This window comes from Aspergillus undulatus (genome assembly GCF_047715775.1).
Source record: "Aspergillus undulatus strain CBS 261.88 unplaced genomic scaffold BDV17scaffold_52, whole genome shotgun sequence".
Classification (NCBI taxonomy): domain Eukaryota; kingdom Fungi; phylum Ascomycota; class Eurotiomycetes; order Eurotiales; family Aspergillaceae; genus Aspergillus; species Aspergillus undulatus.
Window position 1 is genome coordinate 158,940 of NW_027396656.1, and position 26,157 is coordinate 185,096.

General features: G+C 51.1%; 9 protein-coding genes across 9 annotated transcripts; 6 read left to right on the forward strand and 3 right to left on the reverse strand.

Moving 5' to 3' along the window:
* Window positions 1-371: 371 nt before the first annotated feature.
* On the forward strand, window positions 372-3,724 carry BDV17DRAFT_182420 (cyclic nucleotide-binding domain protein). Its single transcript, XM_073754956.1, has 2 exons — window positions 372-3,143; window positions 3,202-3,724. Exons 1-2 carry the CDS (start codon window positions 729-731, stop codon window positions 3,544-3,546), a joined length of 2,760 nt encoding a protein of 919 aa, XP_073612437.1. The 5' UTR covers window positions 372-728; the 3' UTR covers window positions 3,547-3,724.
* Window positions 3,725-4,836: 1,112 nt separating this feature from the next.
* On the forward strand, window positions 4,837-5,592 carry BDV17DRAFT_294339 (uncharacterized protein; the record flags this gene model as incomplete). The annotated part of the gene is made up of 1 exon (XM_073762814.1): window positions 4,837-5,592. The coding sequence occupies one exon, from the start codon at window positions 4,837-4,839 to the stop codon at window positions 5,590-5,592; it is 756 nt and encodes a 251-aa protein (XP_073612438.1).
* Window positions 5,593-5,832: 240 nt separating this feature from the next.
* Window positions 5,833-8,641, reverse strand: slx4. The gene is made up of 2 exons (XM_073754958.1): window positions 6,579-8,641; window positions 5,833-6,509 (listed from the first exon to the last, which is right to left on the reverse strand). Exons 1-2 carry the CDS (start codon window positions 8,493-8,495, stop codon window positions 5,889-5,891), a joined length of 2,538 nt encoding a protein of 845 aa, XP_073612439.1. The 5' UTR covers window positions 8,496-8,641; the 3' UTR covers window positions 5,833-5,888.
* Window positions 8,642-9,083: 442 nt separating this feature from the next.
* Window positions 9,084-10,664, reverse strand: BDV17DRAFT_182434 (uncharacterized protein). The gene has a single exon (XM_073754957.1). The coding sequence runs from the start codon at window positions 10,575-10,577 to the stop codon at window positions 9,159-9,161; it is 1,419 nt and encodes a 472-aa protein (XP_073612440.1). The 5' UTR covers window positions 10,578-10,664; the 3' UTR covers window positions 9,084-9,158.
* Window positions 10,665-10,742: 78 nt separating this feature from the next.
* On the forward strand, window positions 10,743-13,958 carry BDV17DRAFT_182449 (GTPase-activating protein GYP6). The gene is made up of 6 exons (XM_073754959.1): window positions 10,743-10,824; window positions 10,894-11,011; window positions 11,060-11,218; window positions 11,273-11,790; window positions 11,842-11,984; window positions 12,036-13,958. Exons 1-6 carry the CDS (start codon window positions 10,802-10,804, stop codon window positions 13,214-13,216), a joined length of 2,142 nt encoding a protein of 713 aa, XP_073612441.1. The 5' UTR covers window positions 10,743-10,801; the 3' UTR covers window positions 13,217-13,958.
* BDV17DRAFT_182496 (uncharacterized protein) lies at window positions 13,959-18,661 on the forward strand. Its single transcript, XM_073754961.1, has 4 exons — window positions 13,959-14,728; window positions 15,035-15,182; window positions 15,289-18,200; window positions 18,249-18,661. The coding sequence occupies exons 1-4, from the start codon at window positions 14,701-14,703 to the stop codon at window positions 18,515-18,517; spliced, it is 3,357 nt and encodes a 1,118-aa protein (XP_073612442.1). The 5' UTR covers window positions 13,959-14,700; the 3' UTR covers window positions 18,518-18,661.
* Window positions 18,662-19,589: 928 nt separating this feature from the next.
* Window positions 19,590-20,951, forward strand: BDV17DRAFT_182452 (ankyrin repeat domain-containing protein). Its single transcript, XM_073754960.1, has one exon. The coding sequence runs from the start codon at window positions 19,681-19,683 to the stop codon at window positions 20,365-20,367; it is 687 nt and encodes a 228-aa protein (XP_073612443.1). The 5' UTR covers window positions 19,590-19,680; the 3' UTR covers window positions 20,368-20,951.
* Window positions 20,952-21,987: 1,036 nt separating this feature from the next.
* BDV17DRAFT_182597 (F-box domain protein) lies at window positions 21,988-24,687 on the forward strand. The gene has a single exon (XM_073754962.1). The coding sequence runs from the start codon at window positions 22,179-22,181 to the stop codon at window positions 24,378-24,380; it is 2,202 nt and encodes a 733-aa protein (XP_073612444.1). The 5' UTR covers window positions 21,988-22,178; the 3' UTR covers window positions 24,381-24,687.
* A 188-nt stretch (window positions 24,688-24,875) lies between these two features.
* BDV17DRAFT_271884 (Efg1 domain-containing protein) lies at window positions 24,876-26,074 on the reverse strand. Its single transcript, XM_073758826.1, has 2 exons — window positions 25,742-26,074; window positions 24,876-25,653 (listed from the first exon to the last, which is right to left on the reverse strand). The coding sequence occupies exons 1-2, from the start codon at window positions 26,046-26,048 to the stop codon at window positions 24,995-24,997; spliced, it is 966 nt and encodes a 321-aa protein (XP_073612445.1). The 5' UTR covers window positions 26,049-26,074; the 3' UTR covers window positions 24,876-24,994.
* Window positions 26,075-26,157: the final 83 nt, after the last annotated feature.

Here is a 26,157-nt window from a genome sequence, read left to right on the forward strand (position 1 = left end):
TGCCAAACCCCTCTCGAACTGCTGCGAGCACCTCAATCTTCTTGACGATCCATTATTAATGCTTTCTGTCAAACTTCTCTTCTTGCCCTTCTTATATTTATATTGACATTTCTATTCAGCTTCAAGACCTATCTTTCTGGAAAGGATCATCTTCGGCTGGTGCTGAGCTCTCAAATTCTCACCAGTTTCACCCACAATCGATCTCGACTGTGTCCATTCAGCGGCGCAAAAGAGACGTCCTAGTCGATACGGTCTATACGCACGGATCGCAACTGGAAGCTAGCGCCCAGAGTTGTCGGTGGAGCTCGGCAGCATTAAATTAATCATTCCCGTTTGACGTGCGAAATCCCCATCCCCGCCTCCAGCCCAGCTCTCGCGGTACCGAATTTACTACTGCTCCGTCGCCAGCTCTCTTACTAACCTATAATGCTTGCTTCTAGTCCGCGTCTCGGTCTGAATATTCGTTCTCAATCCCCTCGATAGCTCTACTCTCCCCTCAGATCGAACATCGGTGCCGGTCGAACTGCTCAAATGTGTGCTCGCTATTGACCCTCATTCCCGCCGTGGAACGAGCGCACTTTGAAGCTCCAGCCATATCCTTATTTTCGTCGACGTCATCGGCCGTCTGCTCTGGTTCCGACGAACTCTATGCTACAGCTCCGCGCATGCTACTGAAGTCCTGAGCCCTGCGTCCTACTCCCCCCCCAAAAGCTTCACAATAGTCCATCATGCGGCGTCTTGGCAGGGCTGGCGGAGGTTCAACCAAAGCCATGACACCCGTCTCCGACAGTGTATCGCTCATTCATTCATTCGATTCCCTGACGAACCCCAATCGCCCTGTGCGCCCATCGCCCTTGACCTCGTCCAATATCCAAGCTTTACCTTTGGACCTCGTTGACCGACTGCGTTCCTTCCCCCTGTTCCAGTCCACCCCGGAGTCGTTTCTCATCGATGTTGGACAGCATTTGCGACCACAGCTTTGCGCCCCAAACGACTATATCTTGACCGAAGGCGATGATGCGAAGGCAATATACTGGCTAGTACGAGGTGCGGTGTCGGTCACATCCAGAGATGGAGAAAGCATATACGCGGAGCTTGAGGCGGGCGCGTTCTTCGGCGAAATCGGCGTCCTAATGGATCGGCCTCGAACTGCGACCATTATCGCCCGTTCCAGATGCTTGTTAGTGGTATTGACCAAAGAGGACTTCCGGAGAATTCTTCCTCGCTTTCCTGAAGTAGAGCAAGCCATCCGAGACGAAGCTCAAGAGCGACTAATGATCCTTGAGAAAAAGAAAAAGGAGACATCAGTGCCTTCGGCCGATCATATGGAGGCAGGTCGCAGAGGAGCCAAAAGATTAAGGGATCTTTCGCTTACTGAACAGAATGGTGCAAGCCTAAAGTTCGTCAATAAAAAACGCAAATCCCCAAGCCCGGGACTGGCTGATGGAACTTCAAGTGCGCTGGCAAATGGACTCGTGAATGTGCGCATGCTGCTTAAAGAGCTGCCCCTCTTTGCTGGCCTCCCGCCCGATATTCTTCATTTCCTAGGCCTCAATGCGCAACCCCGATCGTTTCCGCCATTCACCGACATAATCAAACAAGATTCCCAAGGACGAGAAGTTTATTTTATTGTCCGTGGCGAGGTGGAAGTCTTGAGCGAAAAGAAGGACTTGCGAAATGGCGGACGTACGTTACCCAATACCATCGAGTATCCCGGCTTTGAGGTCAAGGCCCGCCTGAAACAGGGGCAGTACTTTGGCGAGGTGGTGAGCCTTTCCCTGGCGCCTCGCCGAACTGCCACCGTCCGCTCAATTAATGCCGTTGAATGTCTCATGATTAGCGGTGAGGTCCTGACCGAACTATGGGATAAATGTCCGCAAGATGTCCGCCTACAGGTAGAAAAGACCGCCAAGGAGAGACTCAAGTCTGCATCCGATGGCGATGTTGTCATGTCCGAGGCCGGGGACACTGATGGATCCGGTTTTGCTGATGAGAGCTTCAAGATCAGATCTGCTCGTAGGCAGTCGATGCCACTCTTGACTCTCACTGAAACAGAGTTGGACAGCACTCAGAGGTCGCCTAATGGTATAGACGACCGCACAGTCTTACGACCATCAGATCCAGATCCTTTCCTTAACGTTGGCCTGGATAATGTTCGATTACGCAGTAGGCGAGGATCAGTCGCTCCAATAACACCGGAAGAGGCCACTCGTGATCAACAGCGACCGTCTACCCCCTCCGAACCCTTGTCAAGCAGTTCATCTTCCCGTACGCTTTCAGACACTCCAGCCACGCCAGTAACACAAAAGACACGGCGCGAACCCAGCAACGACAATCGAGGCATATTATCTGATAATGTACTCGTTCGAATTTTCCAATATCTTGACCTGCACGATCTACTTCGCCTTCGAGTTATTTCCCTCCACTGGTCAGAAATCCTCAACACTTCCTCAAGTTTACTCCAATACTTAGATCTGAGTGTATACAATCGTTGTCTTACCGACGATGTACTGACCAATATCATCTGCCCTTTCGTCCGCGATAGGCCGCGCTATATTGATATCAGCAATTGTTTTCATATTACGGATGAGGGGTTCAATAACCTAGTGCATACCTGCGGTGCCAATGTTGTGGCCTGGAAGATGAAGAGCGTTTGGGACGTCACCGCGTCCGCCATCCTGGAAATGGCACACAAGGCAACCGGGTTGCAAGAAGTGGATCTGAGCAACTGTCGAAAAGTCAGTGACACCCTCCTAGCTCGGATCCTCGGCTGGGCCACTCCAGGCCCCTATAAACCTTCAGAGGACTCTGCAAAGCCTGGGAAACACCCACTGAAACCTACATACTTGACGCCGACGGGTTCGGCAGTTTTTGGGTGTCCAGAACTCAAAAGATTGACTCTGTCTTACTGCAAACACGTCACAGACAGATCTATGCACCATATTGCATCTCATGCTGCTCCCAGAATTGAAGAAATGGATCTGACACGATGTACCACCATCACTGATCACGGGTTTCAGTTCTGGGGAAACGCTCAATTTCATAATCTTAGAAGGCTTTGCCTGGCAGACTGCACGTATCTGACTGATAATGCTATCGTCTACCTCACCAATGCTGCAAAGCAGTTGCAAGAACTAGACTTGGTATGGTTATCCTCTTCCTCGTCATTCTATGATTTCCTAACCAACTGGATTATTATAGTCTTTTTGCTGCGCTTTGTCAGACACAGCAACGGAGGTTCTAGCGCTACAATGCTCTCAACTGACATATCTCAACATGTCATTCTGTGGCTCCGCCATATCCGATCCCTCGTTGCGCAGCATTGGCCTCCACCTCCTTCATCTCAAACGACTATCGGTGCGCGGCTGCGTTCGTGTCACCGGGGCTGGCGTCGAATCGGTAGCAGATGGCTGTAATCAGCTGGAAACTTTTGACGTCAGCCAATGCAAAAACCTAACTCCCTGGCTTCAGTCTGGCGGAATCCAAAAGTACAAAAATAAAATATTCTTCGACACAATTGCCGTGAGTGGAAGGCTCTACCGATAACATCTCGCTCATGCAATCATGCATCTCGCGCCTCTAGCCAGAATCTGCCTTTAGCTCGGTCTTCTTCTCGTGCCCTTTATCACTATCTGCAACCATTTTCCTAATATCTACCACCATTACGACCACGCCCGATTCCTCTCATTTCGACTTATTTACGGCTCTTTTGATTTCTTACCTTCGTTCAGGTACCCCTGTTGGTCCATTCACCGGAGTTATGGCTCATACCTTTGTGGTCCTTGTGTTTTCGATTGATTTGACCATCACGATTCCTCTGCATTGCGATCGATCTTATAGTAAAGTGCGTTGACCTTGGAAAGCTTATATTCAGGCCACAGTCTTTGTCAAGTGGGGTACTATGTCTTATATTTTGTGTTCAGGTGCACAGGAACAGGCATGGGAGGAGTTTGACGCTGACACAGCTGCGCCAGCAGGTGTCGGTTGCGGATTGTGCTCCATTCTATTCATATTGCATGTTGGGGCTGACCAGGCTCTGGTAATTTTCCATGTATCTTAGATCTCTTATCCTCCTTTTCATTTCGTCATTCGGGACTGGGATATACAGCACTGAGTGCTGTTCCACGTCCTGGATCTTGTTCTAGAACCCAAACAAGCTCACAAAGCATTTAGCGGAACATAATATTCGCTATCACAACTGACCCAGGCTTTATGCTGATTGTTTTAGCTCTTTTCAACGCTTTCTCCATCCTTTGTCGCTTCTGCCGCCATAACCTTTGATCTAGAAGAAATACAAAGAAGATGTTTGTCGCTTCCTTACAAGTCAAATGCTGGCCGTCGCTAACCGTCATTGTCCTTCTCATTTTCGAGGAAGCCACGGTCATTGTCCCAATGTCTTACAATGTCTTACAATGTCTTACTCTACAACAGACAAACAATCCCCTGAAACAATGGACAAAGTTTGCTGCATAAAGCCCTCTAGGCTATGAACAAAGCCCACTACAGATAACATCCTTCCCAGCGCCTCACTCCCCCCGCTTTGATCAGCGAACCAGACACTCTGGGGCGTTATTCATGCTGAAGGACGTTTGCTACTCATTGTTCCAATAGTCAAATGTCTTTATGGAAGAAGATGGAACCCTTATTTAGCCCCCCCATAGCCCGCAATGAAATCATGCCTCTTCTCTATACCGGAACTCACGGTGCTCCATTGCCCTCTCAACGGCTGTAGAGACCTTTCCTACATACCTAGGGAATCCGATACCTACAAAGTACAGTCGACAAGCGCATGTGCATCGCCAAATTCGCACCCCAACACCTCCGTGAGAGGACCTAATGGCCCGCAGTGCCTTACGCTCCTCCACAATCTCTACTTCCTCAACACGAAAAGCCGCAGCCACAGCAACACCACTACGCCTTCGAACCCCAGTTTCCAGATCCGCAAAGACAAAAGCCTACGAGAGGATAAAGGCCCAAAGCCGCCCCATGGCGTTCCGAGCAAGCCAGAAACAGAAATACAAACAGCTGGAGGTGCAGGTGCACGAGTCCCTCGACCACGCCAACCTCCAGAGGAAAATCGACGTTCTTACGCTGGAACTCGAGGCGTTGCGTGTTCGACAGGATAAGGATAAAGACACACGTAAAGTACCCTCGTACGAGAAGTGGAACGCTATGAAGGAGGAGAATAAACAGCTCAGGAAGCAGAATACGCGGCTTATGTCTGATGCTCAGAGATGGGCTAATGATACGACTCCAAATCCAAATCCAAATTCAAGGCCCGGTCAAGGTCTCCCTCTCGGCCTCGGCCTCGGTCTAGGTCTAAGCCCCTACGCCGCCTCGCGCTTAAGAAAATCAGGCTGGGATGCTTGCGAGGGGCCTTATACACTCCCGGATTGGGCGCAGCCTGATAATGTCAAGATGCGTGCGGTTGGTGATACGTTTTTACCCTTCGCGGAAGAGAACTATTATCCGGCTGGGCAAGGGCAGATGAAGTCTGCTTATGGTGTTGGTGTTAGCTGCGGTGTTCAGGAACCTGTTTGGGGGCGTAATGTTGCCGATGATGAGAGGTTTGATGCAAGGATGTGGGCATAGGAAGAAATTCTATATTTCGGTGTTAGTTGTGCAGATGTGCGTTTGGGTTGCGTTTGCATGGGAATGGCGTTAGTTGGTTGCTCTATTTCAAAAGAATTCAATGTTATAATCGTCAAGATTTATATCCTATAGTTCTCGCCTCCATAAGGGGTATCTATTCCAAATATTCTAGTATAGTGCAATAACTCCAAGTATGCAAAACACCCAGACCGATCCATAGACCCAAAATACCAACAAATGCTCAAGTCAAACCAAAAACAACACCGAAAGTATATCCATCCAGGAGTCACAAGTCATCAATGAAACCCAACCCCCTTCTTCACCCTAAAACAACAACAAACCCCCTTCATCTCACACCACTCCCTCACAAGCGCCGGCCAAACCTCCCGATCCTCATGAACAAGCTCCAACCCCTCGGTATTCAACCACGCCGTGAAATCTTCTAGGTAGATAGGGTCGTACATGAGGATCTTCTCATGCCAGCTTGGCCGAATAAGCTTGCCCGCGGGGCTTTGGCTCTGGCGTGGTTGGGCGATGACGGCTTTTGTGATTTGGTCGGTTAGGTTGGGGAGCTTTGCATTGGCGTCAGGGTCGGGATTTGGTGCAGCAAGGCGGGGTGTTTTGGCGTTTGCTCTTCGGGGTTGAGATGGAGCTTTTCGTTTGGGGCTCCGTATCGGACTCGGAATTGATGGGGTCGGGGAGGTCGGTGATTCTCGTGTTATCTGCTTCTTGCCAAGCTCTTCGTTTCGCGGCGTTTTGGTCAGGAACTGATGTAGGATATTGGTTGGAGATAAGATGGAGTCTTCGTCTTCTGAGTCTTGGATCTCTTCAACGTCGATGAAGGAGCGGGTTTGCGTAGGTTGGCTGGTGCGTTCATGACTGGCTTGAGCCTTTGCCGGCTGGCTGTCTGTATCCTGCTGTGTTTGGAGACTTGTTGTCGGTTGGTCGTTGCCATTGACTCTGAATGCGGTGGTAATGGTAGTTACTGTACTTGTGGTTTCAATGGTTCCCTTTATAGGCCTGGAAGTCCTTGGTTGAGGTTGAGTCTGCGCTTTCGATTTATTACGAGTCGCCGTTGTAGACTCCTTTGAACTTTGATCAGCTTGCTGCGTCCTCGATGCAGAAGACGTTGAAGTGACATCCTCTAGTTGTGACGTTTCAGCACCGGCTTGGGTGACTGGTCCATGCTTCGCTGTCCAGCATTTCTCAAGGAGCTCAATGTTGGCGTCGCGTTTCCTCAAAACCCGAAGCCCGTAGCTTTGGATCTCTTTTGCTAATTCAAGGTCTGTTTTACCCTTGTAGTGTGGCATTGCCCTGACGGATGGAGCTTTGAATTTTTGAGTGGTTGGTTTGGTGATTTGAGCGGTCAATTCAGGCAGCTCTTCGCTGGCAGGAGTATGACCCAGGCTCGAAGTCTCCGTGGGCATGACACATGATGCATTGCTAGGTTCACTGGCACTCCTTATTTCGTCGTCCTTTTCGCTGTTATCATTGATGGGCGGAGAAGCGATCTTGACCACTTCAGGTGAATCACTGAGATCCACCACCTCGACGTTCACTAGTGACCCTTCGCCATCACGAGCCGCAACAGACCACAGATTTTTTGAGGGTGCGTACCGCGATATCTCTGACGAGTGCCGTGCAGACTTTGAATGCTGCTTTGAATGCGATAAAGGAGCGGTTGACATCTCCTTTTCCGACTCTCGAAGCGCAGCCTGTGTATCTCTCAACAGGATCGGAGAGTCTTCACGCTCCAGCTGGCTACACGTTCCAAAGACAAGGTCCTGTTGGTCTAACGACTTGACTGCAGCCTCAGGAGGGAGCACAATCGATGGAGGGAATTTGAACCCAGATCTTTCACCCGTCTTTTCCTTGGTTTTGCGGGCTTTAAGTTTAGCCGTCGTTGAGCTTCCGCCAGTTATAGAGAGTCCTTGATCTGTAGAATCCGAATCTGTCGAGGTCTTGTACAAGGCCGTCATACGAGCGGTCAAGGTTTTTGGTTGTTTAGCCCGCGGCTTCGGTTTCTTCTTGAGCTTGGAGGTTGCGGTTACAGGCGCCTCTTCCTCACTATTCTGAGTAGAATCGTCACCGAGCGATTTGGGCTTCGTAACAAGTACCCTGGGGTCAACAAGATCTATCCGTCGACGCTTTGTCGGTCCATCCTCTCCAAGCGCCTGAACCCTGTGGCCGACACTGGACGTTCCGTCATACTCGTACCCAGAAAGCAATGAACCAAGATCGTTCTGTCCACCTTCAGTGTCACCCTTATCATCTAGCTCGGCGACTGAATTGGCATTTTCCTTCATCGGGGTCCAATCTAACCTCCTCTTCACAGCTAGCTCAAGATGTAGACCCTCATCGCAATCATCCTTGTCCTTGCTCCCGGCACTTCGTTCGCGTGTAATCTTCGGGGTTGAATCGCCATTGACTGGCTTCGCGGCAGATGCTTTGGGTTCCGTAGCCCCAGACTTGGCGACCCTCCCAGTGATCGTTTTATTCTTGAATTTCTCGACTCCAGATACATTGTCGCCTTGTTTCTTCCTCGTTCGTTTAGGCTTCGTCGGCGCATTTTCCTTGTTTTCCGAAACGGCCTGATCCACATCTTGCACTTCCATCTGCGCCGCGGCTTTAGACTTCTTCCCTCTTCGTTTCGGTTGTTCCTCTAGAGAGGCATCGTTTGAGTCCGCCGTCGTTTGTTTCTTCTTGCATACGTCTGTCGTTTTCGTGCGGTTAACATAGGAGGTGGCAAAGTATTTCGAGCGCGTCGGAGGGCGAGATATCTTAGGAGGCGAAGGTGACCGGGACAATCTGGGATTACGTAGCAATTTCCCCACTACTAAAGTATCAATAGCATCGTGCTCCGGCGAGGAAGAAAGCACAATGCAGTCGGTTGCCGTCTGCATTGCGGTGGCGACTCGAGCCTAGCGAGGCCGAAGGAGTGTATACGGCGTACAGTTCGTGGAAAGGTCAATCGCAATTGTCCATGCCGTAGGTTGCCCAGAGTCAGTGTAGTGTGCAAGCCGGGGATCGCAGGCGTAAAAGAACTAGGTAGGAGGCAACTTGAGGGCAATCGATAAGATTAAGAGCAAGGTCGGTCTTGGCCCGCGGGCCCGCCGGGGTGATTCTTTACTGTATCGGGAAGACAGTCTGGTAGGCCCGGCAACCAATCGAATGTAGCAGGGCCACGAGCTATGGATGAGCCGCAAGTTACTCTACAAAAGCGCCGATCGATTCTATATAGCTCATAGAGATGTTTCTCTTCAACAAGTACCTTCAGTAAACATTCTGAATTGTACCGTTACCATACCTATATACCAACATGTTCCTATCCTTGCCTATCGCTGTTACCGGCTTATCGCCAATCGAACAAGTAGCGCGGGCAGGATAAAGCTCTGTAGATGTCGTGGTGACCGGTAAATACAGCACGATGCCTAAATTTGCCAATGTAAGGATCATCCATTGATTGTACCTGGTGCCCCAGGTTTCGCAGTTGGGTTCGCGAATCGTCCAGGTCGTGCAACAGGCGGAACAAAGGAGATATGTCAAGTAGATTACCATGACCAGCCTCATCGTTGACCAAGTAGGCCCATGTTGTCCTCCCAGAAGAGTCTGCATTCGGTATGACCCCAGTGCTCCGTCCACCATTCGCCGAAACTATCCTCGACATTCTCATCGATTTTGGGTAACCGTTCGTCTCTTTTCAACCCACACAGGGCGCAGGCGTGGGAGGCTTTAATAGCTCCCTGACTGGCCGTAGCTGTTGTGACTCGAGTATTCTCAAGGATGGCCTGCACCGGACGCCGGCCTGCCGCCTGAATGACGGAATTGAATACCGCAGCACGATCTCGCCACATATTGAGGACATCGACGGCCTCTTGCTTTTCTTTGATGTCCTCATTCTTATTCACAGTGTTCAGTTTCATCCCGCCTGCTTTTCCTGAGCGCGCGGGGCCAATCCGCATACTCTGACTCAGGATGGAATCCCGCTTCCATCGCAAGGTACGGCCCGCGACAACCCTTGCGACGGCCTTCAAAGTGAGGATAATTGATGAAGAGACTGAAACCAGAGTTTCCCGCTCTTGTAGGTTCTTCTTTGCTTCGGTGCCATCTTGCCGTAGGCGCTCAAAAAGCCGAGAGAACAACTCGAGTAGGATGGATGGTGGAGGGATATTCGTCGGACGCACATGGGCGGCGGATTTAGAGACTGGCCTAGCTTGTGGTGCTGGACGTGCTCCTCCAGTATTAGAAGTCGCTTCTGTGGCTTGAGTAAGGCTTTCTTTATTGCTAGGAGCTCGTTGAGCATTTGTCACTTTTGACTCGGGAATCTTTATCGGCCCATCGGTAAAATCTCCCCATTCCTCAAAAGGTTCTTCTTCCACGGGAAGTGCTGGTTTTGTCTGCCGCACGTTGCCGCCCTTCATCGTTGGGCTATCATCTATCAATGTACTGGATGCTTGGCGACTGCTAGCTGTCGGCTTGTCTTGAAATGTAAGCGAGTCCAGAGAGTCCAATAGATTCACCGTCCCTGAAGGTCTTGATTGTGATTTGGAACTCTGTAAGGCCTTGGTCGGCAACTGGTTTACGGTCTTCTGTTGCTCCGCCAGCTGTTGGGCTTGAGTTTGGCCAAATTGATGTCCTGGAAATTCTGCGGACTCGAATTCACCCCAGTCATCGTCGTCGTTGTCGTCTGAGAATCTCTCGAGAGTCGCATCGAAGAGTACATCGTTATCATTGGCTTGCGGTTGTTCAAAGTCTCCGAAGTCGTCAAATTGTAGGGTTTGGCTATGACTCTTCGCCCGCGCAGACAGCTGCGCTGGCGCATTTAGGTGGCTAGGTGAGGACTGGGACAGTATAGCATCTTCAAAGACAATCAGGCCGGGAATCAGCGAGCCCGCCTGAGATGCGACAGGTTGCTGGCGAGCAGCTCTCGAAGTCTGGCTAGTGGATGCGCCATTTCCAAATTCTGCGAACAGATCTGCCGACATCGAAGACTGAATCACGCACCATCAGTATCGTGGCTGAGAGATGTTGCGGTGATTGTCGTTGACCGAAATTCCGTTAGCGGGGAAAACAAGGCCGAGGATGGCGATGACGATCGCCCAAGCGGGAGTCACTTGTACCTCCGCAGCAGCTCTATCTCCCTATCTCCCTATCACCTAACCAACCTCCCTCTCTGCACAGACCGTTGCAAACCGCACCACATGGAGAAATGAAGTCTATCGAAGATTCGAGGTAATTATTGGCCCCATTTAATCCGCAGCTCGTCCCTTCCTGCAAGGTCCTAATGGTCGATCTCTACAGACAGCGTTGGAATACCCTGTTTACCGGCCGCGATACGCCATCGGATCTTCGAGAGGCACTCAGGTCGGAACAAGATGACAACATATGCAATGATGGGCTGAGGTCAATATGTTGGAAGGCATGTCCTCAGGGAGCATTCGCAGGAGCCTGTGCTTACTAGGAACAGACATTCTTGCTTTTTGAAGATCTCAGCCGTTCGCAATGGCCAAGCAAAATATCCGAGGCGCGCGGCACCTATGTCGCTTTGAAAGAACATTTTCTCAAATATATTGAACACCCCGATGATCTCCAGTCAAGTGTCGACCCGCTTGCAGACGATGAACAGGTATGCGAGATTCGATCTTGATGGTGGGTCTGGTTAACTGATCCGTTTCTTAAGTCTCCCTGGCAGACTCTACGACAGGATGAGCAGCTCAGAGCGGATATATCCCAAGATGTTGACCGATGCTTGCAAGAGAACTATTTCTTTCATGAGCCGGCAACTAAAGCCAAGATGATTGACATATTGTTCATCTACTCCAAGCTCAACCCTGACTTGGGCTATCGCCAAGGCATGCATGAGCTATTGGCGCCCATCCTATGGGTCCTCGATAGGGATGCCATTAGCCCCAAAGCTCTGGAAGAGTTCAGATCAACTGGTCAAGACGATGATTTAATGCTTCAACTGTTGGATTTCGAGTACATCGAGCATGATGCATTCAGTATGTTCTGTTCAGTAATGCAGAGTGCAAGAGTATATTACGAGCACCATACACATCGGTCGACAAACGGTCAGGTGGATGCGATTCCGATTGTTCTTCAATGTGAACACATTCATAATGATCTTTTGGGCGCTACGGACTTGGAGTTGGCCGACCATCTACAAGCACTCGATATCTTGCCGCAGATTTTCTTGACGTGAGTTACTCCCTGGTACTTTTATATGAACAGGTCATTGACTTGATTAAGTCGGTGGATGCGTCTTCTGTTCGGACGTGAATTTCCGTTTCAGGACATGCTCGCAACTTGGGATCTCCTTTTTGCAGAAGGGCTTCGATTAGAATTGGTAGACTTCGTGTGTGTCGCCATGCTACTTCGCATTCGTTGGCAGCGTTAGTACCCCCAACTTCCCTTTCTATCCCACACTCACAAGCACAACACAGTGTTGAGCTCTGATTCATCAACTGCGTTGACGACGTTGCTTCGTTATCCGTCGCCTCAGCCCCATTCTCCAACGACTTTTGTTCAAGATGGACTATATCTGGAACAGAATCCCACACCTGAGCGAGGAGCTTTCATCATTTCCAAGTATTCGGGGAAACCCCCCGAATCATCGAAGATGTCCGACTCTACAAACAGAACTCGACCGGGTCGGAGATTTCAGTTCCGCAGCGATTTTCTGGACAGCAGCTCGGCAAGCTCCTCGTCGAGATCGCCGGCGCGAAATAGTCCGTTGAGTATCGAAGCTCTGCTACAGGATGTCTCAGATGGCATACAGCGAAGGACGGAGAATTGGGGTGTAGCGAAGGCTGTACGAGGAGCCGTTAATGAAGCGAAGAAGAACATGCAGTCAATGCAGTCGGAGCAAGCTTCTCGACTGGCTAGGTCCGGAAACTCAAGTATAGCTCGTTCGCCTGATCCGACATTAAGTCAAGAATACGAAACCACCGCTCAGTTGAAGGCTAGGATTGAAAGCATTTGGGAGAGCAACCGGAAGCTCGCGAAGACTTTAAGCGAGGCAGTGAACGATATACGCTCGCAATTGGCGGAGAACGAAACACCCGATTCCGAGGCTACCAAGTCTATCAAACAAGCTCTTTCAAGGGTTGAATCTGTCCAGAACAGCCTTGAAACGTCCGACACTGTTCCGGATGCTACGCAGTCCTCCAAGGCCGCTGATACCACCAATGGGGCGAAGCATCCCAATCAACCAACAACTGCCGGGGGAAGACCTTCGATGTCGGAAAACTCCAGGCCTCCACGCTCTTCAATTGATTCTAGCGCAACAAATACACCTACTGCCAAGTCTCCTACTGGAAGCGATAGCGGGCAGCGCAGCATTCTGTCCCCCAAGTCAATCAACAATGCCAGGCCTCTACGAAACCCTACGCGGCCGTCATTAGCCAGCTCTGAGTTCTCGTGGATGTTGGGCGGCGATCGACATTTTTCCAGTTTTGTCAGCCCAGCATCAGTCCCGCCGGAACAAACCAGACATGGCGAATCGCGAGCTACCGGTAAACAGGCCGCGCTGTTTGGCAATGGCGATATTGAGCAGAAGAAACCCGATGCTGAATCGGATGAAATGGCAATGAGGAGCCTGAGGGCGCCTAAGAGGAGAGAGTAGGCTGGTGTTTTTCCTGAATCTAGAGTTATATACCCCTGCTATCTATATCTACTTAGGTGGCTATGCTATACATTATTCAATACGAGCCTCACAAGATCCTGCGATCAAGGCTTGATCTTTATACAGTAAAAGGGTCTGAGAGTGTGCGTGCCACTTACTGCATACATTATAGCCTGATCACGCTGTCCTATCAGGTGGGTTGTCTTAAGCTGATGCTTATTTAGTTGATGTGCCAAGACAAGCCCGTGGGTGTCCGAGATACAGTTGCATCTCACGATTCAGGACCAAAGGCTATTATATTACATCACGACCTCGGTTGAAAGCGGTCGGATTTGTGAGAGTGCCGCGAGGTGGTTTGACCTGGCGCTTTGGTTTGAGTACCTACCTAGGCCTGGCGGTGATCAAGAGACCCTATTTTGAGGTAGTTAAGACCAGCTGCGGTCGGCTTGGAGAGGGCTCCCCGACCGCGTGCTGCGCCCTTTCTCTTTGACCTCACGAGGATTCGCTTTGGTCTTCGTCTGGCTTCGTCGGGTTGAGGATCAATATACCACTCTCAAGACTATTCTTCTCATAGCGTCCTTTCATGCGTCAATAGAGGGACTGATAAAAAGCAAAACAACGTCATCGTCCAACCCCGTTCTTTCTTAGTCTTTTCTCTCTGGGCCTTTAATCCTGCTTCACTCCCCACTTTCCCTCGAACTAGCCACAGCCATCTACGCGATCATCTGTCCTTAAGTATTTACTTTAACGCCCTATTTCGCCCTGGGACCAGCTGCGTCGTCAACGCCCCGCGGCATATTGTGCTCTGGACGGAGCTTGTGCTTGACCCTCTTCGAACCCCCGACAGTTTCCACTCGCAGAATCGGTCCCGCGTCTGCTAATAGGCGGTCTTTCTTTTCTCACTACTGCTGCAGCCGGTTTGCAGAAAAAAATTCTGACCAGCATCTCCTTGTGCAGTTTGTTTTTGGAGGAAATAAACTGACCTAGCTCTCATCCCCCTTCCCGCGTGCTCCTCGCCACTGGAACGGTGCCTGTGACCTCCTGGGGCAGCTGCTCACTTCGGTCTCCGTCGGCCTCCAGCCAGCCCTCTCGCCCCTCTGACCTCGCGTCTCTCGTTCTCTCTTCTCGACGCCAATAGCTAGGCTCAACCCGGTTGTACCCTTTCGGTCGCTCCCTTCTGACAACGCCAAATCACCGGTCTTTAGACCTGCCCGCAACTCGAGACGAAGAGAAAAAGGAGATCGATCGACCGCCCGCATCGAGTCGAAGCGAAATCTTCCGGCAAGATCGCGAGAGACACCGAAACCCATGTCCACGGCCACCACTGCCTGTTGACTCTTGGACTGTCCGATGTAGCACCATATCACCGTCCTTACTCTCTATCCCGTCTTGTCTCTATACTCGAAGCTGCGCCGTTTTAAAGGACTCGCCTTCAAACGGCCCGACTGGTATTGGCCACTGGGCCGTTGATTGCTTGGAAAACTATGGGGTCTGCCTCGTATAATCCCGATGGTTAGTCTGACACTGTTATTCTTTCCTTCTTGGGATTCGATCCTACTGTTTCGTTTCGAGGGACGACAAACATTTGGCATTCATGGGAGCAAGAGCTGGATTCAATGGACGTCGCTACGTGGATTGGGTGGAAAGGGAGGCAGGGGAAAGGGATGGGATACGTCGCTCTGCTCATTTTCTTAGCTGCAAGCTTGCAGATTTACTGCACGTTTGACTTGCAATTCGGAGCAATTCTAGCAACCACGTTGCTTACTTCGTGATTTAGTTGGGACAAACTCGGAAGATGCTAATGTGATTGAACCTCAGGTGAACCGAGCCCTTTGTCGTCCCCATTGGGGCCCCTTTCAGAATCTCCCGAGGATGGTTCTTACATGACGCATCTCCCTGACAATCAGGGCGACTCGTCAAAATACTCGGTGGAGACCCCTCCAGCTGGGCTCGAATCCCTTCCAAGGTGGGTAAATCAGCAGCAGCAGCATCCCCTTGCATTGGTCGTAACCATATCGCCATTGTATGAAAGAAAATGAAAACTGAAAACATCAATCTTGCATCCTATTCAGGTCTCCTCTTCTTGAACATGAACATGGACTTGGGCCATCCGGATTAGATCGTATACGCTCACAACCGCCCTCGCGCGTCTTCACCCTTCCGAACATGTCTACCTCTTCTATAAGCGCTCTTAGCCCTCGCACCCTCTCTCCTTCACCGCGATCACTTTCATCGTCCAGAGCCAATTCGATGGCTGTATCCAATCCAGATGTCAACACGTTGGAAGACCTTCATCGATTCCCATCCGAATCATTACATTCGTTTTCATTTGCGCAACAATCCGAGGAACTATTACACAGCCGTCAAAATATTTTGAAGAGGTCCATCGATTTCATGCGTGACCGCTTCAAATGGGGCTCGAGCAGCAACACCGTGATTGCTAGCCCTCAAAGTCGTATGTGTGGCGATACGGACACGCAGGCGGTGGTAGATCTTTTGTCTCAATCCGCCATTTCTGGGAGCTCCCTAGGGCCCATGACCGGACCCGCAGACGTCGGAAGCGATAATGTTTTCGAAAAAACATTTACAGAGGCCCAGGGACCTCTACCAGAAGCCAAAGAGACTGCGCAGCCACCAGCGCAATCGCACACTCAGCCACAACTAACCTCCAGTCAACAGCTACCTCATGAGAGAAGAGGACTAAAGACCGCTCCTACATCTAGGCGCGTAAGCTTAAAACGTACATTCACGGACGTTAGTTCTTCTACACCACAGCGTCAACTGATAGACACTTTAGCACAGCCATATTCCGCTGGAGATTCCTTTTCTCCGCTCAGCACATCGACCCTCGGATCCGTTTTTCCAACTCCCGCCTTGCATACCCATAGCAGCAAATGGAACCCGGTATCACAGGCCGTTTTCCGAACTGAATCCAAGGCACCTTGGACCATCCTAGCGGCAAATGACCTATCATGTCTCGTATTTGGTGTTACACAGGCAGAGGTGCGCAAACTGAGTATTTTAGAGGTTGTACAGGAGGACCGACGGCAGTGGCTCGAGTCAAAGTTGCGGGATCCCACAAGCGTTGCTGCTGCAAAAGCCCGGCCGTCACCCGATAAACCCCGTATGAACCCTATGGTTCAAAGGTCCATGGGGATGGGTAATGGTGTCACAGCGCAGTTGCTCAGTAAACCTCCTTCTCGAGCAAGGAGAGCTCAGACTGACGATGGCTACGGCTCGAGTGCTTATACTGCGAGGCAGCTCAACCACCCCGCAACCAAATCGCGTGGCGTGCTACTGTGCGGTGATGTAGTTCCCATCCAAAAACGCAATGGCGTGAAGGGCTCTGCGAGTATCTGGGTCATGGAAAAACGCGGTGGTTTGATTTGGGTCCTAGAGGAGATCCAAGAAGACGTCGCTTACATTAGTTGTGACGAGACCTGGCATATTACCACTGCTCGTGGCGCCACCGACAGAGTCTGGGGCCATGGCCTGATCGAAACCGGCGAACATCTGACAAAACTCCTTCCTCATCTACCTCCAAGCTGCCTCGAGGGCTCCGTTGAGAAGGGTATCAGTGAGATCGCTGAGATAAAATATTTTGCTGCGGCTACATTGGGAACGATCTGCATCCCTACCGCGGTGACAAAGGACGAAGGCTTACGCTCGCTCCGAATATCCAGCTACCCACACGTTGCCGGTATTATGGTATTATCGTCCTCCAGCCTGAAAATCATTAGCTCGAACTCTGTCTTTTCCTCGGTCTTATTTGGCCATGAACGACCGGAGGGATTGGATATCACGGACCTCATACCTGGATTTGACGATTTCCTTTACGTGATCTCTGATGAGGAGAATGTGCCTCTGGTCGATGGCGTTGTGATACCAGAGCTTAGTTTCCGGAGGGCACGGACTCTTTCTATGCTGCGGGACGGCAAAGCAAATGTCGCGTCGGTCTTTCTGGAGCCTGCTGGTATCGCGGCGAAGCACCGCGACGGTTCTACCATTGCCGTGGATGTCCAATTGCGCGTCGTGAAGAGCGGATCAATATTCCCCAAGCCGCGTGAGAAAAAGGTCGACGAAGAGGGGGAAACTGATGATGGTTCTGAAGACGCCGTTACGGTGACTGAGCTTGTTTATGCGCTTTGGGTCACATATTCAAGGAACATACATTCTCATGGCCCACCAGCGCGGGCTCCTTCACCACATGAGGTACCGCCGCAGTCGACAGATACATCTGAGACTGCAACACCAAAAGCCACCTCAGGAACGAGTACAGCGCCGCGGCTTACTATCCCAGAGGGAGCGCCTGGGACAACGAAGCTACCGACCTCTACCCTGAGCCAGCAGCTTAGCGAAGCCGCATCTGAGCCGCTTACCGACAAGCCTGTGCAATCGGTGCCGGAGATGAAGCCGGCCAACGCCAAGGAAGTGCCTACAAAGCGTACGATTTCGGATTATGTGATCCTCGAAGAAATGGGCCAGGGCGCTTATGGTGAAGTCAAACTTGCTCGTCTAAAGAAGAATTCCTCGAAGAAAGTCGTGCTCAAATATGTAACAAAGAAGAGGATCCTTGTCGACACATGGACTCGTGATCGCCGGCTTGGGACGGTACCGTTGGAGATCCACGTCTTGGACTATCTTCGGAGAGATGGATTCAAGCATCCAAACATTGTGGAAATGGAGAGTTTCTTTGAAGACGATGTCAACTACTATATCGAGATGCTGCCGCACGGACTTCCTGGCATGGACCTCTTCGATTATATCGAATTGAAAACCAATATGGACGAGCAGGAATGTCGTAATATCTTCAAGCAGGTTGTCAGCGCTATCAATCATCTGCACACCAAAGCCCTGGTTGTCCACCGGGACATTAAGGACGAGAACGTGATCCTGGATGGTGAGGGTAGGATCAAGTTGATCGATTTTGGTAGTGCAGCCTACATCAAGAATGGGCCGTTTGACGTCTTTGTAGGAACGATAGGTAGGGTAGCTCATGTGCTTGCTTTGGTTCAAACTAACGGTCTTGTAGATTATGCCGCACCTGAAGTGCTGCAGGGAAAGTCATACCGAGGGAAGGAGCAAGATATATGGGCACTGGGCATTCTCCTATACACAATCGTCTACAAAGAGAATCCGTTCTACAACATTGACGAAATTTTGGATCACCCACTACGGGTGCCATTCATCCCATTCTCGGAGGACTGTATCGACCTGATCAGAAGAATGCTCGACCGCGATGTGGACAATCGCTTGACGATAGGAGAGGTCATTGAACATCCATGGATGATCGACAGCTGACACGACATTTCTCGAGAGATTCATCTTGGATAAAACGACGCTACGAAACAGAGGGAGCATATATACCGACACGAAATGACAACGAAAATCATCTACATCTGATTACCCTTGCATTACTACGCATAATCAGCATCATACAACATATCACCAACGATCATAAATATAACTATGATGCCCCTTCATTTCTTCTCTCCAATTTCTCAATGCATTACGACCAGAAACGACCCAACGGGACAGGACGGAATATGGTTATCACGACGGATGTAAGTCTGCGCCTCGTTGGCTTCGATGAACAAGCAGCAGACTGCAGTCGAAGCCTATCTAGTACGGAGCACATCATCGTCTTGTCTTTTCTCTTGTTCCTTTCCTTTTATATTTCTGAAACTCAAGAGGCGAAGCTCAACGCAAGTCTCGTATTTATTTGATCGATATAGAGGCGAAGAAATAGCGAGATACCCCGTGATATAGCTGGGCAGTTACCTAGAATACAGACAGAGTACAGGCGTGGAATTGGATACGGCAGTAGCATCTTAGTGCCTGAGGCATATAATTTCTCCTAAGGCATCACAGCCTGGCATCTCCCACTGTCGAGTATTCGTAGGTCTGGTCTTATTTCCGCCACTCGACCTTCCTCAACTACTTAAGAGTGAGATGGCTCTTCCAACCTTGCCACATGGACTGCTCGCAATCATTGCCGGAGAGCTAGACGCCAAAGATCTAAATGCCATCGTGCGGAGCAATTCTTCCCTCTACCGCTCCCTCAATCACTACCTCTACTCCTGGAATGTGAACAAGCCCTGCGGTGAGTCCGCTCTCATTTGGGCTGCGAATCATGGCTCCGAAGGACCGCTGCAGCGATTCCTCGGTGCCGGCGCAGAAGTGCGCTAAAAACCGCGGTATTGGGAATGCACATTCACGTTCCACAACCCTGGAACGCACTTCAGACACATAGGCATAAATGAGTTGTCGTTTCGAGCGCATCCTATATCATATGCCGCCGAGCATGGTCATACAGCATCCGTGTTTAGACTGCTAGATCTCGTCGTCGACATCGACTTCGAGGACCTCGACGGCCGAAGCCCCCTATCGCTAGCGGCGCGCGCCGGCCACTTCGAACTTGTCCGTACACTTGTCGCCCGCGAACCTGCTTCCGATCGATCGCGATGACCGAGGCCCTATCGCGAACGCGGCCTCAATGTCCCGGGGGCTGCTATGAAATCGAGGACTATTTGTTCGAGCATCTACGCCGCCAAGGCTCACCGTTGCTCAAGGAAACCCTTGATATCGGAATGCACTACATGTTCTGGTACGCTGCGGAACGAGGCGACGAGGATCGAGTCCAGCATCTCCTCTCTGAGCGAGGCGCCGACGTCAACTCCTCCTTGCCCGTGGAGGGCAACACCCCGTTACGCGCAGCGGTGGCACACGCCCCGCTGAGCATGATAAAGCTCCTGCTCAACCACGGAGCCGATCCGAACGTGCCATTTTCGAGATCAAGGTGGACTCCGGGCAGGGGGCCGTACAAGAAATGTGATTTAATGGCTCCATTACAATTTGCCGTTCCGCGCGACGACAATTACGAAATCGTGCAGCTGCTTATCCAGCATAGAATGGGGTTGAAGATTGATATGAGAATATGGGGCGATATTATTCGTCTCACTAAAGTCGATGAATTTCGCCTGCTCGTCGAGGCCGGTGCAGACATTGACAGCGATCCCGAGTTTCTCACCTCATTATATGTGAGGCCTACCAACCATAAGTGCCAGCCTATTGGTTGGACGGGGCGCCAAAGAGCCAGTTTACGCCGTACCCCTCCCAAAAATCGGGCCGATAGAGCGTCAATTTGTTAGAAGAGTTGGCTAGCTATCATCCTGAAGACCACCTCAGATGGCAGAGTATATCACCTCGAAGGCATGAGCGATTTACCTATTTGACTCACCCGGCTCACCCCTTCGAGCAACAACAATCAGAGACCTAAAAGCAGGAAGCAGGCACTCGTGGGTTTCTGCACGTTAGACATCCTTCCCTAGGACTCTACTAGGTACTCCGAGTCTAGATTCGGACGGGAACGTTAAACTAATAAGGACTAGACTTTTGACTAAAAGTATTCTAAGTCTACAACAAAAAATAAAATGACACTGGAAGATACAGTATCCACAAGTGCGAGTGCGGGGTGAAGCGGGGAAATTCTACTCTGTAGCCTGTTCCTCTTCAACAGTCTGCAATAACAATAACTCGGAGAAAAGTCAGGATTGTAATCCATTATCTACTTTCCCTCCATTGACTGCAGACTTCAGACTGCTTAGTAGTGAGTGAATTATCGCCAGGCCCGGGGACACGATTGGCGAGCCTGGATCTGACTCGTCCAGACCCCAAGACATCTGCGCCGCTGCGGTGGCAAAGTCTTGGGGCTTGGGTACCGTGCTTTGTTCGGTTATGGTTCCAGTGAGACTTTCACCGGTCTGTCAGGGGCCGGAGTTAGGAAGTCAGGAACGGAGGATTCTGCACTGTCAGCGTGGAATTACTCAAGTTTGGTGTTTGGATGGGGGATTGTGTACCTAATCTGTTGGGCTGGCGGAACGTAATCGCTGTACATCTGTGGCATCACGTGAGGAAGGTTTTGATCCTGCCCTGGTAATAAACAGGAGCGGCTGTTGAACTTGGTGGTGTTTTGTGTTCAAGAATTCGTGAGAACTGCTGAGTATAGTAGCCTCGGTATTCCAAAGAATGGGATCCTGCTGTTGCGGACGTGGTAGGTGGAAGAACCATGGATGGTCGGGGCCTCGCCCGGACTCTTTTCTTAGTCTCTTAGTCTTAGTGGGAGTCGCTATCGATAAAGAAGATAAGCTGTGGGGGTCAAAGTGAATGCCCGGAGTATTCCAAGTTGGCTTTGCTGCAGCATTTCGATGGTCTTGAAGTCCAATTTATTATTGTCATTGACCAGTCTGGACTCTGGGCCATCCTCAGTAGTAGAATCTGAGATCTCATCCCGCCCGCAGTCGCCTGACCGGGTGGCTCATGCTCAGGCTCGGACAGTCTCTCTTCTTCCTCCACTCCGCTTGTCTACCGCAGCTTATCCACGTCTCTCTCCCAACCTCCGACTCTCTGTTCTTTCGGAAACATTCCTCTTTGCTTCCTGACATCCAGCTTGTGCTTCCTGGTTCTCAATTCATTCATCACATTGCCAGCTTGACCTCCAAGACCTACCACAACTCCACACCTCCCCACCTCCACACGTTACGCGGCGAGTCCCATGGTACGATAGCAGCCGAGCGTTGAACCACCGCCGCAGCCCTCCGCCAACCGTTATCCGTCTCGTCCTGTCGCTTGATCGCTTCGCTCCTGGTGACCCTCAAGCCTCGCACCCTCTTTCTCTTTCTTCACCTCACCTCTTCTCTCCCTTTTTGCCCTCTTGCTCAATCATTTGTCTGTCTTCTGCTTCCTTTCTGTTTGCGACCGGAGTTTGGCGCCATTTCACCCAGTTATTGCGGATGTTGACTATGACTACCATCTGATCTGCGTCTTTGCGGTTTCCGCGCGTGTCGCTGAGTGCTTCTAAAATCTTGCCTGCTCGTGTCTGGGTCAAGGTCAAGGCGTGAATTATTTATCTACCGGCCTTGCCCGCTCTCCCATACTCTCCGAAACCACCAGCCTGCCAACAATGGCCACAGTAGATCCAGAGATTGTACCATTTCCCGAGGTTCCGACTTCAGCGAGCCCTAGCTCGTCAGAGGACCAGATCCCGCTCGACCGGCCTCAGAAGCTCAAAGGGCGACATAAGTTGCTTCAAAATCTCCAGCGGTTCTCGTCGAGTCCGTCGCTAACCCGGCGCAATCGGTCGCGATCCGCGTCTACAACTTATCCTCGGAATGGCGCTTCTCTGTCTTGCGTCTCACTTTCAGCCTCACAGTCGCCGTATGCGCCTTGCTCGAGCAATGGGAGCTCCACGCAGCTGTATGGTGGATTGAACATTCGTCCCGGAACTCCGGGGCCTACGGGAGTGCATACCTCGGATGAACAGGAAGGGACTGCGCGGATTCGGTTTGTCTCGGATGCCTCGAATGGCCCTCAGTCAAGGAAGGTTGCGCTGCCTACTGAGTTGAGGCCGGGGTCGCGGGGACCGGGGGTCGCATCCGGTGAGGACACTGTGGTTGTGGCAAAGCCGAAGAAGTTTGATTTCTGGGGCAAGATGCCCAACGAGCTCGGTATGCTGATTTTCAGCTACCTCTCTCCGAAAGAGGTCGTTCGATGCTCCGCTGTTAATAAGTGGTGGAACCAAATGTGCTATGATGGGCAGTTGTGGTCCATTGTTGACACCACGGAGTACTACAGCCAGATTCCTCCCGATGCGCTCATCAAGCTCATCATGTCGGGAGGGCCGTTCGTCAAGGACCTAAATCTGCGCGGGTGTGTTCAGCTTCGGGATACTTGGGCGGACGACTGCGAGAAGATAACAGACTTGTGTCGGAATGTCATCAACTTCTCTCTTGAGGGGAGTCGCTTGGATAAGACTGCGATACATTCCTTTCTTCAGCGGAACCAGCGGCTGCAGTATATCAATGTATCGGGATTGGACAGCGTGACAAACTCGTCGATGAAACTTATTGCGAAATCGTGCCACCAGCTTCGGACTCTAAATGTCTCTTGGTGCACGAACGTGAATAGCTCGGGTCTGAAGAGGATTGTCAAGGCCTGCCCTATCTTGACGGACCTCCTGGCCAGCGAGATCCGTGGGTTCGACGATAAGGAGCTTCCTTTTGAACTGTTCAGGCGGAATACATTGGAGCGCTTGGATATCAGTCGGACAGACATCACAGACGAGACCCTTCAGATACTCATGCTCGGTATCGACCCGGAAATAGACATTCTCGAAGACCGTGCAATCGTACCCCCCCGACGACTTAAGCATCTCAACCTCCATCGGTGCTCAGACCTAACCGACGACGGCGTGAAGACCCTCGCGCACAACGTTCCCAACCTTGTAGGGCTTCACCTCTCGGGAATTACCGAGCTGACCGACGACTCGGTGGTGCCCATCGTACAAACAACGCCCCATCTCACGCACCTCGAGCTCGAAGAACTCGAACACCTCAGCAACAGAACCCTCATCGAGCTCGCAAAATCCCCATGTGCCCCCTTCCTTGAACATCTCAACGTCAGCTACTGTGAAGCACTCAGCGACCCCGGCATGCTCCAGATAATGAAGAGTTGCCCGTCTCTCCGCTTCGTCGAAATGGACAACACCCGCATCTCAGACCTTACATTAGCAGAAGCAAGCTACCGCGTCCGCAAACGCGGCTACGACGAGAATCTCCCTCGGATCGGCCTGCGCCTTGTCGTCTTCGACTGTCCAAACGTCACATGGGTCGGCGTACGCGACATCATGTCCGGCAACGCGTACATCCCGCGCCAGTACAAAACCGCCTCCGCCACCTCTCTCGTCACCCAAACACACAATACAAACTCGCCCACAAACGCAACTCAAACCACTTTGGCTCCGCCTGGACAAACACTCATGATCCCTCCTTCCTCGATAACACCACCCCCACCACCAACAGTCTACCCAAACCACATCATCCAACTCAAATGCTTCTACAACTGGCAGATGACTGTTGAAGAGCACACGAAGCGCGTTCTCCGCGGTGACCTCGCGGCGGCTAACCGGCTGGACAAGAAGTGGTTTGACTATATGGTTGCGACTGAGGAGGCGGGCATTGCGGGGGCGGGCGCGAGGAGACGAAGGAGAAGGGCGCGCGAGGCAGAGAGGATTTACAATGAGGATGATGAGGGTGAGCCGTATGGGTTTGGCTTGCTAGGGGGACGGAGAAGGGCGCGGAGTGGCGGGAGTTGTGTGGTTATGTAGCTGTGTCTACCTACATATAAGGTACAGCGCACAGGCACATTGACTCGGCTCACTCCATGAGGTCGAAACTTCTTACGAAATGCATCTACGAGAGGTATGACAGGACACTCTCGCTGCTGGTCATGGCAAGACATCCGTCCTGCACGAACAAAACTGCAATGAAAACGGCGCTGGGTTCGTGGGACTCGAAGCCTGGTGCACCTCCCTACGACTCGCTATGCCATTCCATTTCATGCCATGTTTGTCTGTCTACTTAGAAGGGGGCGGTGAAATTGGAGTTTGATCATCTATTCGGTCGTCTATCTATCTATGTCTTGCATCAGTCGTCTTACTCTCATTGCATGATTGATTATCTCCAGGTCCATGTCGAATTGAGTTGGCTTTTACTGCTTGCTTGGCAATTTATATATGTATCTAGGAGCTAAATTCCTTACTAGACAAAGAATAAATTGCAACAGTATGGTATGTATTCGTTTGGGTATCCGAAAGATGAAGCCTCAACTCAACTGTAGGAAGTTGCGCGCGTGAATGCAATGCTTCGATATGATATAGACAATGAACAAAATCAAGCGCCAGGAATGCAAGAAAAAGGTACAGCTATGTCATGTAGCAATCTACATCTCGAAGAACCCCCCATCGCTCTCATCTCCACTTTCCACTGGTGCTGGGGTAGGGACCGAAGGACCGCTCCGCCCTTTGCGTTGGATCTTGTCAATGTTCGTGTTCGATGTGCTCGATTTCGCGCTCTTGTCCTTCCTAGCGGCCTTCTTGCCCTTATCGCCTGCATTCTTCTTCGTCGTCTCAGGATTGCTCTTCTCCTTCTTCGACCCGGTTTCCTTGTCGCCCAAATTGAGTTTGCCTTCCCGGAGAAGATCTAGGGTTCCCTCCTCCATACACTTCTGAACAGCCAGCCACATAGCCTGACTCCCACTCCCCGGTGTGGTCGATGCGTTTGTGCTTGAGCTAGCGCTAGGGCGACGCCCGCTCGCGTTCTTCGCTTGATTTCGCGTCTGCGTCTCATCATCCGAGTCCTCCGTACCATCTATATGTCCCCGACTCCCACCGCCCTTTTTCTTCTCCGCGTAGATAGAGACATATTTCTCCGTGAGCGGGTAGTAGATTGTGTAGTTTAGATTGACCTTGGCCGTGTGTAAATGGGCGTCGAGCTTCGCGAGTTTCCTCTGTTTCGTCTGGTCATCGAGCGTTTCGTCCGCGGACAGTTCGGCGTGTTTCTTGGTGAGTTTTGTGACTTCCTTTGTGGCTGTTTTGCGGTCTATACATGTATAACAACGTGAGCCCACAACATCCCAAACGTCAAGCCTAAGTAAGATAAAATACAAAGAAGGAAACCTTGAACATACCCAAAAACCTAACGAAATGATACTTCTTAATCATGCGACTCCGCTCCCGCCGCCGTTCCTCATCGGCGAGTTCCTTCTCGTACCCCGCAAGTGCACGTTCCTGGATGATGCGCTTGTCCGCGGGGAGGTCGGGCTTGTTGAGAAGACGCTTTGAGTCTCGGATGCGTCGCTTGAGGTCGTTTATGCTGGGATATTCTTTTGCTTCGGCGCCTGGTTTGCGATCGGAGGAATTTGGTTTGGATTTGCGCTTGGGGTCTGGGTAGGGCGTTTTGCGGGTGGTTTTGGGGGCGTTGAAGACTTTTGGCATTTTGGGTGGGTGGGTTTGGATGTATGAAATAATTGCAGGTTGGTCTTGTGTTTGGGAAGTCTGTATAGATGGTGAGGGCAGAAAATAGTTCAGATGAAAAAGTTGTGGA